This window comes from Myotis yumanensis, unplaced genomic scaffold, assembly GCF_028538775.1.
Source record: "Myotis yumanensis isolate MYYU_CA2020_CCGP unplaced genomic scaffold, mMyoYum1.0.hap1 SCAF_12, whole genome shotgun sequence".
Lineage (NCBI taxonomy): Eukaryota > Metazoa > Chordata > Mammalia > Chiroptera > Vespertilionidae > Myotis > Myotis yumanensis.
In genome coordinates, this window is record NW_027223763.1 from 24,153,538 (window position 1) to 24,166,164 (window position 12,627).

A 12,627-nucleotide genomic window follows, 5' to 3' on the forward strand; every position below is an offset into this window, starting at 1 on the left:
GTCAGGAGGAGCGAAGGGAAGCTGTCTTCCCCCGGGGTGTGCCCTGCAGGGCCAGCCGTTCCTTTATGGCCCACACCTGCAAATCTGTAGGCAGGTGTGAGGAGTCTGTGCCGTCCTGGAACCAACCAAAACTTTGGCAAAGAGTGCTGCTGTGGGCTGTAAGAGAATCCTAGACACAAAGCCAGAAGCCTGGTACCAGCTCTAACTGTGTGTTCTTAGCTATTCTCAGGACCTCAGTTTCTGCATCAGTAAAATGGGGAGATTTGACTAATTGATTATCAACCTTCTTTCCAGAACTAATATCCTCTGGCAGGGTGGGGGCAACAGCATGATATCACCTAGGAGAAACACTTTGTAACAAGAATCGGAAAACCACTAGAAGTGACAGTGATGAAAGAATGGGGGCGAGGACGGCAGAAAGACACACATCCCAGCCATCGCTCCACTTGGGAGAGACGGCCAGACTCGCAGACTCACCGTGGCATATAAGGCGGAGTAAACGCTCAGGGCAGCGTGTTTGGAAGGAAAGGATCTCCGAGCCTTTTCGATCACTTCCAGGTCCCCGGTACAAATGTTCCCATTGTTTATGAACTGGTGGTGGGCTCGGCAGTCCGTACTGGTGTAGTTCGGCTTGCACACCGTCAAGAAGTATGGCGTTAGGTGCCCGGTGACTACTTGTCCGGCGTTTACAAAAATGTCAGTAGCAAAAAGCCCAAACGCAAATACCCCTAGAAGAAGATTTAAAAGAATTAGAAATGGTGCCACACACTGTTGACTGGTTTTATCCCCAAGAGGAAACACTGAGTCCAGGATGACCTATTGAAAACAGTTTCTTCCTGGTGCTGTTTGGAAATGCAACTTCTCCTAGCAGGCGTTATCTATCAGAGTGAATGAGGCTGGGGAGTTGCCCTTAAAAGAGAGCGAAAAGATCATTCCGGAAACCTTGATTGAATTGTGTGTTTCTTTTGATGTTGGGAAGAGAAAATGAGAAGTAAAGAGGATTAAAGACAGACGCTGTTGACTGTATTAGTTTGCCTATTGCTGCTGTAACAAATTACCATAAACTGAGTGGCTCAGAACAACACAAATGTATCCTCGCGCAGTTCTGAAGGTCAGAAATATAAAATAGGTTTCACTGGGCTAATAACAAAGGGTAGGCAGGGCTTATTCCTTCTGGAAACTCCAGGGTAGAATTCATTCCTTGCCTTTTCAAGCTTCTACAAGATGCCTTCATTCCTATCTTGGGACCCCCACCCCCCCTTTCAGCAATCATATCATTATGACCTCAGCTTCCACTCTCCTTCTCTGACTCTCCCTTGCTTCCCTCTTATAAGGACCCTTTGAGTGTATTGGGTCCACCTGGATAATCCAGGACATGATCCTCATCTGAAGATCCTTAATTTAATCACACCTGTAAGTTCCCTCTTGTCATGTAAGGTGCCATGTCCACAGTTCCCAGGGTTTAGATGCGGACATTTTGCGAGAGGAGGGCATCATTCTTCCTATCACACACACTGCTGTTTGGCCGAGAATCCTGTGGGTGGGCTTTATTTCCTGGATCCTCTCTGTTCTCTGGTGAATTCCACAGGATTCACCCTACTAAGCGTGGAAATGATGGGCAGATTTCCTCACAGGAAGCCCCACTGTGAATTCTTTCAAAGCCTAGAGAGTACATGTAGAGATTATCTGTTAAGTATATCAAGAGAGGCTATTCAGAGCCCAGGTGTATACAAGTTCCTTAAAGGGATAAAGCCGACTTTCCAAATGCAGCTCAATTATGGGAGAAGTTGGCACGTGTGAGAGGCAGCGTTACCCTGGTGAATGTCAAGGGTCTGCTATCGTTTCAATTAAAGTTCTACCCAATTTTGACTCCCATATTCAATGTCCTGAATCTGCAAATTGTGCTGATCTCAGCACTCGAAAGTTAATCCATTATAGCAGAATGGAGACAGGTGTGGCTGAAAGCTTCATCCGGTTTCCCTGTGATCTGTATTGATTGCTACAATTTTCTTTTTTGTGGCTTTGCCAGGATTCGCATTTTCACAATGAGAACTGGCTCTTTCAACAGCGTCAGCCAGCTCACCCTCGCAGGGTCTGACCTCCCAGAGCAGGCGCTCATTGATCATTCGTGGCAATTTTCACCCCTACATTCTGCAAGTCTGAATGGTTAGAATTTTTTTTTTTTTCCATCTTCAAGCAGGATTCTCCAAGAGCAGGTCTGGGGCTCTTTCGAGGGGGCGGTAAGTCCGTCTAGACATTCTTTTCCAGGAAACGAGGGTAATTTATGATTTGAAAGGGGAAAGTGACAGCATTTTCCTCTGGCATTGTATTTGTCAGAAGTGCTTCCAATGAGGGCGGGTTCGTTCTTTCTGCGACAGAGGATTCCGAGGCTCCTTGGCTCGTGTCTGCAGTGCCAGCTCTGTGGCCACGGTGACGGTGACAGCCGGTTCTCTTGGCTGTCGTGCGATAACATTGCTGAAAGTTGCTTTCCCCTCTCCTCCGCTTCCCCTGGACTATGTCTACCTCTCCTGACGGCTTAACAAGCATCCGCTGCCCAAACATTTCATTCTGGTGCATTTGATGTAGCCTCAGAAGGGCACGGCAGCAGGCTGGTTAACACCCACCTGGCACAGGCCACGCCAACAAAGGGCGGTGGGACCTGCAGCGCCGGTGATTCACAGACAACGGCAGATCCCACGGCGCTTTTGTAAGAAAGGCCAGCCATGCCTGGCGCTCAACTCTGAGCTCCTTCTGTGTATTTTACAAGCCTCAGAAGCTAAAAATAGCTGTGTTTGTCCTCCGAGTCAGCCGGAACACCACGGATGGTCTCCTATATTGCAAGGTATTATTTGAAGGCGTTTTAAACATGTTTAGGTGCCCTAAAACTGGTGTCTAAAAGCTTTTTGGTGAGATCCTATTTTTGAAAATTTAACAGGTACTTTTTTCATTCCTGTCACCCTTCCTCCTTGTGGGTTCTATTTACCATAGGGCTCGGCTCCCAGTGGTGCTTCCTGCTCCAGGAGCTGGTTATGTTTCTGAATGGATTTACAGGAGACACAAAAGTCTAAAGCTGTGGGCTCCAGCCTTATTGTTGTTGCTTTGTTTCTTTGGAATTCCAAAGATGCTTGGCTGTGATGACCAAGAGCCATGGTCTGGAGGACCAGACCACTGGGTTTCAAGATCAACTCTAGGCTAGGGGAGGGTTTGGCTGAGGATGTCACCCACCCAAGGAGGAGAGAGAGCCCTCCTGATCTGGCTGCAGGAGTCAAGGGCCACTCCCATGCTCCCTGCCTCATGCTGGTTGTCAAATTCCAGGGGAAGGACGATAGCAATCTCCAGAATAATTTGGGAAATCCTGTGCCTCTCAAGGTGTAGCCCAGAAGCCCTGCACATCCCATCAGAGAAGTTTCACATGCAGCATGGGATGAGAGCAACAGGGCGCCTGATTAGCATGATGGGAAGATAGGAAAATGCTTTCTCCTTAACACGCCTTATTCACACGAGAAGTTTCCTAATGAAGATTGCTTATCTGCAGTTACCATGTCCATCTCATTTTCTTGCAAGGACATACTGAGCTGGAGAGATGTGTGATTAGGACTGCCATGGATACTAGAAAATAGCAATAATAAAGATAAAATAATGGAAGTTAATACACTGTGCTTAGTATGTACTAGGTGTTGTTCTAAATACTTCAAAGTATTACTGCTCTTAATCCCCACCACAATTCTATGAGGTAGACACTATTATTATTTCCACATTTCACCAATGAAGAAATTGAGGCATAGAGAGGTCAAATAACATGACCAAGTTCACACAGCTAACAAGTAGCAGAGCTGAGATTAGAAACTAAATAGTATGGGTATAAATCCATATATTTAATCATTACCCTCTATGCTTATACTTTAATGTACTTTAAAAAATATGGGTAGACATTAGGCCATGAAAAAAGCGCTTTAGCTCTGTATGCTTGATAACACACACACACACACTGAGAAGATGGGAGGATTTAGAGCATGCCCTTGATGAATGTATTGCCTTGAACAACCGAACAAAAATTCCCCGAATTTTTAGCCAGCAATTTTCCACCAAGAATATGACAGGATATCTATATGTAATCACTGAATGAGGCACTTTTCTCATCCCTTGGCAAGGAATCAGCTTTTTTTTTTAATCGTGTAATATAAACACCATTGGTGTAAATTGATCTATATATATCAAATATTATCTTATGCTTCAAAAAGAAGTTTCTGACAGAATTAAATGTATCAGTTCCTTGGATAGTTAATTTCATAAGTTCAAGATTCTATGGTCTTGGTGGTCTCTAGACTTCACAAAAACACCCAAGACTGACAGCAGTCTACTTGTCTTGATGACATGGTTTTAATTCTAATTATAGGTTTTATTTAAATTAATTAATCTGCCCTAACTAGTTTGGCTCAGCAGATAGAGCGTCGGCCTGTGGGCTCAAGGGTCCCAGGTTCGATTTCGGTCAAGGGCATGTACCTTGGCTGCGGGCACATCCCCAGTAGGGGGCGTGCAGGAGGCAGCTGATTGATGTTTCTCTCTCATCAATGTTTCTAACTCTCTATCCCTTTCCCCTCCTCTCTGTAAAAAATCAATAAAATATATTAAAAAAATTAATTAATCTGAACCTCAGTTACTTTATATCACAGGTTTATTATGCAAATCATAGAAATAGTTATAAAAACATTTTGTAAATTGTGAGCTATATATAGATGTTATTATTTTTATATCTGAGGAAAGTAGATGCCCTCAGTATTTTAAATAAGTTGATTATAAAAATAGTTTTGAAACAGAGAGAAGAGACAAGAACCCTATAATTCTAACAATTTCAAACAACACATTTAATATTATACTCATGATATTAAAAAATAACTCTATTTGTCATATTACAACTATTCATCATCATAAGTGAAGATGAAGGATAACTACTTAATAAAGTTGGTGAGTAATCCACTAGAAACACCCCCAAATATTTTTACTAATGAAATAACAAATATACTTCTACTTCCCTGGAGCATAAAATTAAATAATTTTTTTGTGACTTTAAAAGAAGTCTCAACAAGAATATCTTCTTTACTTCCCACCTCTAAGGACAGCAACTCAGTGCTTTCTCTCTTAAATGTCATTCAAAAGTGAGATTTGTTCTCCGCACTGAGCAGAGTAACCCCAAATAGCCTCATCACACTTCCTGGGCCTTGAGCAGAGGCTAATCCTGGCTATGCCTTTTAGATCAACTAAGGCTCCCAGCTTCAGCGTACCTCCCCTCCTTGCACCCTTGATCTCCACCTACAGGGCCAATCCTGATATGTAGTAGGAAGTACCAAACATCTTTTAAAATAAATATATTTTTATTGACTTCAGAGAGGGAGAGAGAGATAGAAACATCAATGATGAGAGAGAATCATTGATCGCCTGCCTCCTGCATGCCCCCTACTGTGGATTGAGCCCAAAACCCTGGCATGTGCCCTTGACCAGAATCGAACCCCAGGACCCTTCGGTCTGAAGGCTGATACTCTATCCATTGAGCCAAACTGGCTAGGACAAAAAAATATAAATATAAATATATATATATGTGTGTATATATATATATATATATTTATTGATTGATTGATTTCAGAGAGGAAGGGAGAGGGAGAGAGAGATAGAAACATCAATGATGTGAATCACTGATTGGCCCTGCAGACCCCACACTGGTGATTGAGCCCACAACCTGAGCATGTGCCCCACCGGGAACTGAACTGTGACCTCCTGATTCACAGGTTGATGCTCAACCTCTGAGCCAGGCCAGGCAGAAGTAACCAACAGCTTAGTCTCAAAGTCTGGTGGCTTGCCTACTCATGGAGTCTGGATGCTGAGATTCCATTTACTTCCCCTAAGATCCATCTTGGCTTTTCCACCTGATCGATATATGTGTTCTTCAACTCCGGTTCCTGCTGCTGAGTCTAGAAATATCTCCACCTGGGTTGCTCCTGACATTTTTCTTTTAAGGTCTCCTCTTGTCTCAGAACTAAAGTTGGGTGCCTGGGCACTGAAAATTACTTTTAGAGCACCCACCAGGCTCAGCTTCCTCAATCAGCACATGGAGCTAGCCTAGTTCCCTGGGCACCTGGTTGGCTGGGATGGTCCCTGTCCTCCTATGACGTCACTGCCACCTTTAGACAATTCTCATTGTAAAACATGTTCTCCCACCCCATTTAAAACTGCATATCTGCCAGGACCGGTTTGGCTCAGTGGATAGAGCGTCGGCCTGCGGACTGAAAGGTCCCGGGTTCGATTCCGGTCAAGGGCATGTACCTGGGTTGCGGGCACATCCCCCGTGGGAGATGTGCAGGAGGCAGCTGGTCGATGTTTCTCTCCCATCGATGTTTCTAACTCTCTATCTCTCTCCCTTCCTCTCTGTAAAAAATCAATAAAATATATTTAAAAAAAAAAAAAAAAAAATAAAACTGCATATCTGTCTCCACAAATTCCTTATTTCCATTTTCTACATTATTATTTTCCCCCATAGCACTTTTCCAACAAACGCTATAATTTACTTATTTGTTTAATGTCTGGTTTCTCCCACGAGAATATAAATTCAATGAGGAGCAAATCTCTTTCTATTTGGTTCACTAATATGTCTTTAATACCCTAATCAGTGCCTAACGTATAATACATGCCCAACAAATTATTCACTCAAGGTTGAATGAATATGATCAGTTTCCAAGTTTCTATAATTGAAGTATAGAAAGTAAATGCAAGTAGAAATGGATTGATTGAATCAAATAAAGTCTCTTTTCAGATAAAGTACATTTTAATGACTTTCAAAACTGAGAAGGATTTTCTAGTTCTTGAAAAGGCTAACATTAGGCTTGTCTCAGGGTATCAATTCTTATAACCATAAAATACTATGACCTTTGAAACTGCATTTAAAATATTCATGCTTCATTTACATCACACTTAATTTATGGCAATTAATTAGTGTTACATGAATTAACTATTTACCATGAGACTTTCTATTCTGCCCAGTGCTACCAATTCCTTAGACCTGACCTAAATGGCAGAAGACTTGCTTGGAATTTAATTAAGTTTTTATTAGAAGTAATAATAAAGCAATTATGTGATTCCAAATGAAAAGCCAACAATAAATAGCTTCTGGGTAACAGGCTATTTTAGGTGCTAACAGTCTAATCTTAGCATATTTGGATCCATTTTCTTTCTTTAACTAAAAATAAAAGGTAGTTATTCAGGAAGAGAAAGTTAGTTTATTTCCCTCTATATGAAACAACCCAAAAACCCTCAGCAAATTCTAATGCTTTTTAATATTCAATTAAAAAGTTACTATTGAATAATTGATATTTACATGAAGATATTTATTCAAGTATATCTGTGTATGAAAAGGATATAACTCAACTTATCTTCATGAATTTTGGGGAAAATGTGACTTCTTTATTTTGTTTTGCTACTGAAAAAGCAAAATATAGGTGCTTATCTTTTGAGAATTTAAATCTCTGTATTGTTCTTCAATGTCATGCAATACCAAAGGAAATGGTATAAGCGAAGGGAAGGAGAGTGAAGAAATGAGAAAAGGGAGACATCCAAATAGGTGTTGCTAATTTGACTACATTTGTTTTTGTAAAATGTTGGTCAAATTTGTTAGTTCAGTCAATTCCTTTCCTTCCTTCACACATCATGTACATGAAATTTAATAAGTTACACAAGGTTTAGAAATGGGTAGAGGAGTTTAGTTATGAGAGTTTATACATAATGCCTGGGAGGTGGGACATCTAATAATGATAACCTTGGGAAAAAATGTATTGTTGGATTTGTGAATCCAAGGAATTCAATCCTCCCTGTCAAGGTCAACACAATAACATTTATCTACAGGAGGAGATGGCTTAATTAGAATGTTTTCCCCTTGACTTTGCTATTCTTGTCATTTTCTCATTTAACATTGAATTTGGACCTGTGGAATGGGGTGAGGGGCTATCTGTTGAAGTCTATGCCACACAGACTAGAGAAGACAAGGAATGGGGACCTGCGGTACCACTTTCAGCAGTGCTTTGTACGTTGAAGATGATGTTAAAGAACGGGGCCATCTTTCTGAATAGCCTTTATTTTGCCACCTCTCTCTCTCTTTTTTAAATATAATGTTTAGCTCATTTCCTTATTTTAAAATTATACATATTTATGATAAAAATTGAAAAATACAGAACAACAGAAAGCAAATAATAAAAATTATTCACCCATTATCCTACAAGACAAAAGAGACAACAGTTAACTTTGAGCACATTTCCCTTTAATTTTTTTCTGAGATGCACATACACAAATACATATGCACATACCACATACATATATTTACATAACGTGGTATCCTTTTTATTTTGAAATAATTATAGATTCATAGTGTCTTGACTTTTTTTCACATAAGATTGTACCCTGAATATTTCTCCTTTCATTAATAATTTTTACAAATACCATTTTCTGAGGTTGCAACTTATCATGGTAGCATTATTTTTAAAAATTGTATTATTAGATATTTCTAATTTATATTATGATAAAGTAATTTTAGTCCATAAAAAGTTATCTGTATCTCTGATAATTTCCCTTGGACAGATACTTTAAAGTGGAATGTTGGGTTTAAAATAACAGTTCTTTTTAAGACCACTGAAATATATTGTCAAATCACTATGAAGCAAGGTTTATCAACTTAGCCTTCCCAGAAATCTATTAGAATCCCAAGTTTCTTCTCATCCTTGGTAGCAAAAGCATTATTTTGTTAAAATAAGTACCACTCTGCTTCAAGGATCAAAAATGTGACTTGGCGCTATGATCAGGCTCAGTGTCTGCACTCGGTAAAAGCCTCAAAGCACCTGGCTCCAGTGGGTTTGTCTTTACTAAGTTGAGTAGGTTTTACCCATAAGTGTGACTCAGTTCAGCATGCTCTTGTACTCACCTATGAATCTTACGATCCTTCGGAGTAAGGGGTTCAGGTAACAGCATTCTCCGGTTAGAATTGTTTTCTCCTGGGCAATCAGAGATTCTCGGGTTGACTTTATGAAATACATGGATATCTCACCAATAAAAATCTGCAGAAGGAATGTGTATGAAATGTCAAATTGGAGAGCTGTTAATAAAAAAGACCAGTGAATTCACAAACACAGAGAGCTTCTGAGGCTCCAGAATCCTTTTAAAAGATATCATGTTGGGGAGGTGGAGAGTTAAAGAATAGTTTGCATTTGAACTTGTTGAGAGTATTAGAGAAAGCAATAATTAACCTCAGATCAATTTCAGACTATAATATTAAATTGTAAGGTCATACAACATCAGTTAAAATAAAGAATTGTAATAGAATTTATGACAAGGTTTATTCATGCTGGGATTGAATTTTTTTTAACTCCATATGTGAGTTGCAATACTGAGAAATAAGTGTTCCCAACAAGGCACTATATGCACACAGCACAATAAGTTATTACTTCGTGATATGCAATCCTACCTTTATTGAGATGATAAAGCCTATTTGAATGTTTGCCTGAGCTATATTTCTCCTCCTCTAAACTGTTTAGATGAATACAAATAACAATATCGTGAATGGCACATGGGTGATGGAAATTAAACTATAGAATTTTAAAATTGGAATCATTTATAGATGTTTGCCCTTTCCATTTACAAGTGAGGAAATTGAAAGTCTCGGGGACTTGGCCACACACAGCCAGACTGTGTCTGAAGCAGCTCTGGGATATGGCCTCTAAATAGACACGGTCACCCTGGTTGTGCAGCTAAGACCCCTGAGGTATATGGGGTTAAATAATTTGTCCACGGTCATCATAGCTAGTAAGTCACAAACCCTAACTTTGAAGCCAGGAGAGCCTGGCTCCAGGCTCCAGCGTTCTTCCTCTTAACCACTACACTCTTACTCGCTAGTGACTCAGTAAAAATATCTGTTGAATTTGTGTTTAACAATGAGAACATAGAAAACAAAACAAGTTAAATGCAATATGCCTTAATCACTGAAAAACTCATAGGACACGAAAGTACAAGGAAGGCTAGTAATAGCAGAAATAGAACTGTAGGCAGTCAGAACGGGTGGGAAGCCAATTGGAATAGACAGAAATCAGGGTCAGACAGGCTAACAATGGGCCAGCATGGATCACCTTGGCCGGTGCTGAAATATTCTGGGCCTAACACCCCTGGGAATTAACAACGAGTTAATGAGCTCTGTCGTGTAAAAATACCTGAATGGCTTCAAGAACCCAGTCCTCCCTCTTTGCCCCCAAGACCGATTGCTGCCAAAATAAGATGCCCTGGGGCTTTGTTTGTCCCGACTGTTCATGATGGAACTGCATTGCTCTTCTTTATCTTAGTGAACAGATGGGGATAAATTCATGGATGCTCGGATACAGGGGATAGTATTTCCTTGAGGGAGTTTTATTCCACAGACTAGCTCAGGCATTCTTGTTGTACATGAATCTCTTACCTTGTGTTTCTCCTTTCTAGGTCTTATCGCAAATAATTACATATTATTATTGTTATTCTCTGTTAAGGGATGTCATGCCTCTCTTATTCTCTATTGCATCCCAGGGGCCTAACCCAGTGGAAGGTACATGGTAATTAATCAATGTTGAATGAATTAAGCATGTCAGAGTAATGAAGGTCTTTTGGAATATAGGTTTAATGAGGAAGATTATAAAAAAAAGAAAAGTGATTTCTATTATTTATCTTTCCAGACTCACTGGAAATGTCACTGCTCTTTTCAAAGCCTTGTCAGGCCCCCTCGGGAAAAGGGAGACCCTGTCTTGTCATTGCTCCCACAATACATCATATAGATCTCTATCCTGACATCTAGCCAATTAGCTACAATTACTGTTTGTATGTCCCTCTTCATTGGACTATGATGTCCTTATGGGAAGAACTTTTGCCCTCCCTATATGGTGCCTAGAACAGGACCAGTATGTAGTAGACTTAATATTTGTTGAACAAATAAAACATTGAATTTTTAGAGGATCTTCTTATGGATAGAACCCTCTGACCTTAATTTCTCTGAAGATGAACACTGCAGGAAATTCCTAATATGGACTAGACAACATGCAATTAGTGGTGTATTGCTTAAGAATAAATAAAAACCAAGGACTAAGGAACACATAGTAAATGATCTTTTTCAAACTAGATTTACTTATAGATTCATTTTTCATTCACCAGTTTCGGAGAGGGAATTGTCCTAACATTGGAGACACATCTGTGGGGGTTAGGGGAGTGACACAAACAAACTAATAAATATCTCATGTAATGTCATGAAATGATTAAAATATAAATCAGGGAAATGGGATGGAGAGTGATAAACATGGGAAAAATAAGAGGAAAAAAAAGCATTGCTTGCCACAGCCATTTCAGAAGATGAAAACATTCTTACTGTATAGGAAAGAGCTCTGCAAATTCTAGAAGTTCTACATTCATTGAAGCTTTCTACTACTCGTGCAAGAGGGCAAAAAAGCAAGAAAATGGCTCTGGCTGGTGTGTTAAGTGGTTAGAGCGTTGGCCTGAGCACTGAAGGGTCATGGGTTCAATTTCCAGTCAATGGCATTTATCTAGCTTGTGGTTCGCTCCCCACCCCTGGTCAGGGTGTGTGTGGGAGGCAACCAGTCGATGTGGCTGTCTCCCATGGATGGTTCTCTCTATTTTTCCCTCCCTCCCTCCCTCTCTCCCTCCCTTCCTCCCTCCCTTCCTCCGTCTCTCTGAAAGCAATGGAAAAAGTATCCTCAAGTGAGGATTAAAAAAAAATGCAAGAAGATAAGTGAGAAAATCTATACACAACCTATTCTTGTTAAAAAGTACATGTACAGCCCTGGCCAGTTTGGCTCAGTGGATAGAGCATCAGCCTGCGGACTGAAGGGTCCAGGATTCTATTTCAGTCAAGGGCATATGCCTGGGTTGCGGGCTCGATCCCCGGTGGAGGTTGTGCAGGAGACAGCCAATCAATGATTCTCTCACCATTGATGTTTCTATCTCTCTCTCCCTCTCTGAAATCAATCAATCAGTATATATTTTTAAAGTACATAAAAAAATTGAAACAAAATCACTTCAAGGTATAGTAGGCCAAATAGAACTTAGGCAAAAGGGTATGGGGTTCAAATAAATCCACAAGTGAAATGTCTCAAGACTCTCATGTCAAAGTGATTAGCAGCACACACAAAAAAATATTATCAATAGCCAACAATATTAAAACCACAATTGAGGTATGAAACATAAAAAAAAAAAATCAGAGCAAGGATATCTATACTAATCTCTATATTTAGTTATTGACCTAATGCCTAGTATATATTAAGTGATAATGAATGTTTACAAAAGGAAGGGAGGAAGAAAGGAAGGGAGGGAGGAAGGGGGGTCATCTTACACTTTGTTAGGAAGCTCTTCCTAGTGTTTAGTTAAGGCTGACAGGAAACAATCTCGCTCTCGGTCCCAGTGAGTGGGCTTCATGGATGTTCATTTTCCTGACCACACATAGGGTGCTATTTCTCCATCCACTGGATCCCATTGTCTCATCTAGGGCCTGATTCTGCTTGGAGAAAGGGAGAGGGAGGATCCTTCCTGATCAGGGGAAGGGGTCTCCTTTCCTGCCAGGCCTCC

General features: G+C 40.5%; 1 protein-coding gene across 2 annotated transcripts in view; it reads right to left on the minus strand.

Annotated features, from left to right (window-relative positions):
* Nucleotides 1-12,627, minus strand: part of PLPPR1 (phospholipid phosphatase related 1) — a 191,191-nt gene that overhangs the window by 14,642 nt on the left and 163,922 nt on the right. For both annotated transcript variants that reach the window (XM_070430103.1, XM_070430102.1), the window contains 2 exons: nucleotides 8,960-9,092; nucleotides 478-728 (listed from right to left, as the gene is read on the minus strand). In XM_070430103.1, coding sequence (XP_070286204.1) covers nucleotides 478-728; nucleotides 8,960-9,092 — 384 coding nt within the window. The remainder of the gene's footprint in view (nucleotides 1-477; nucleotides 729-8,959; nucleotides 9,093-12,627) is intronic.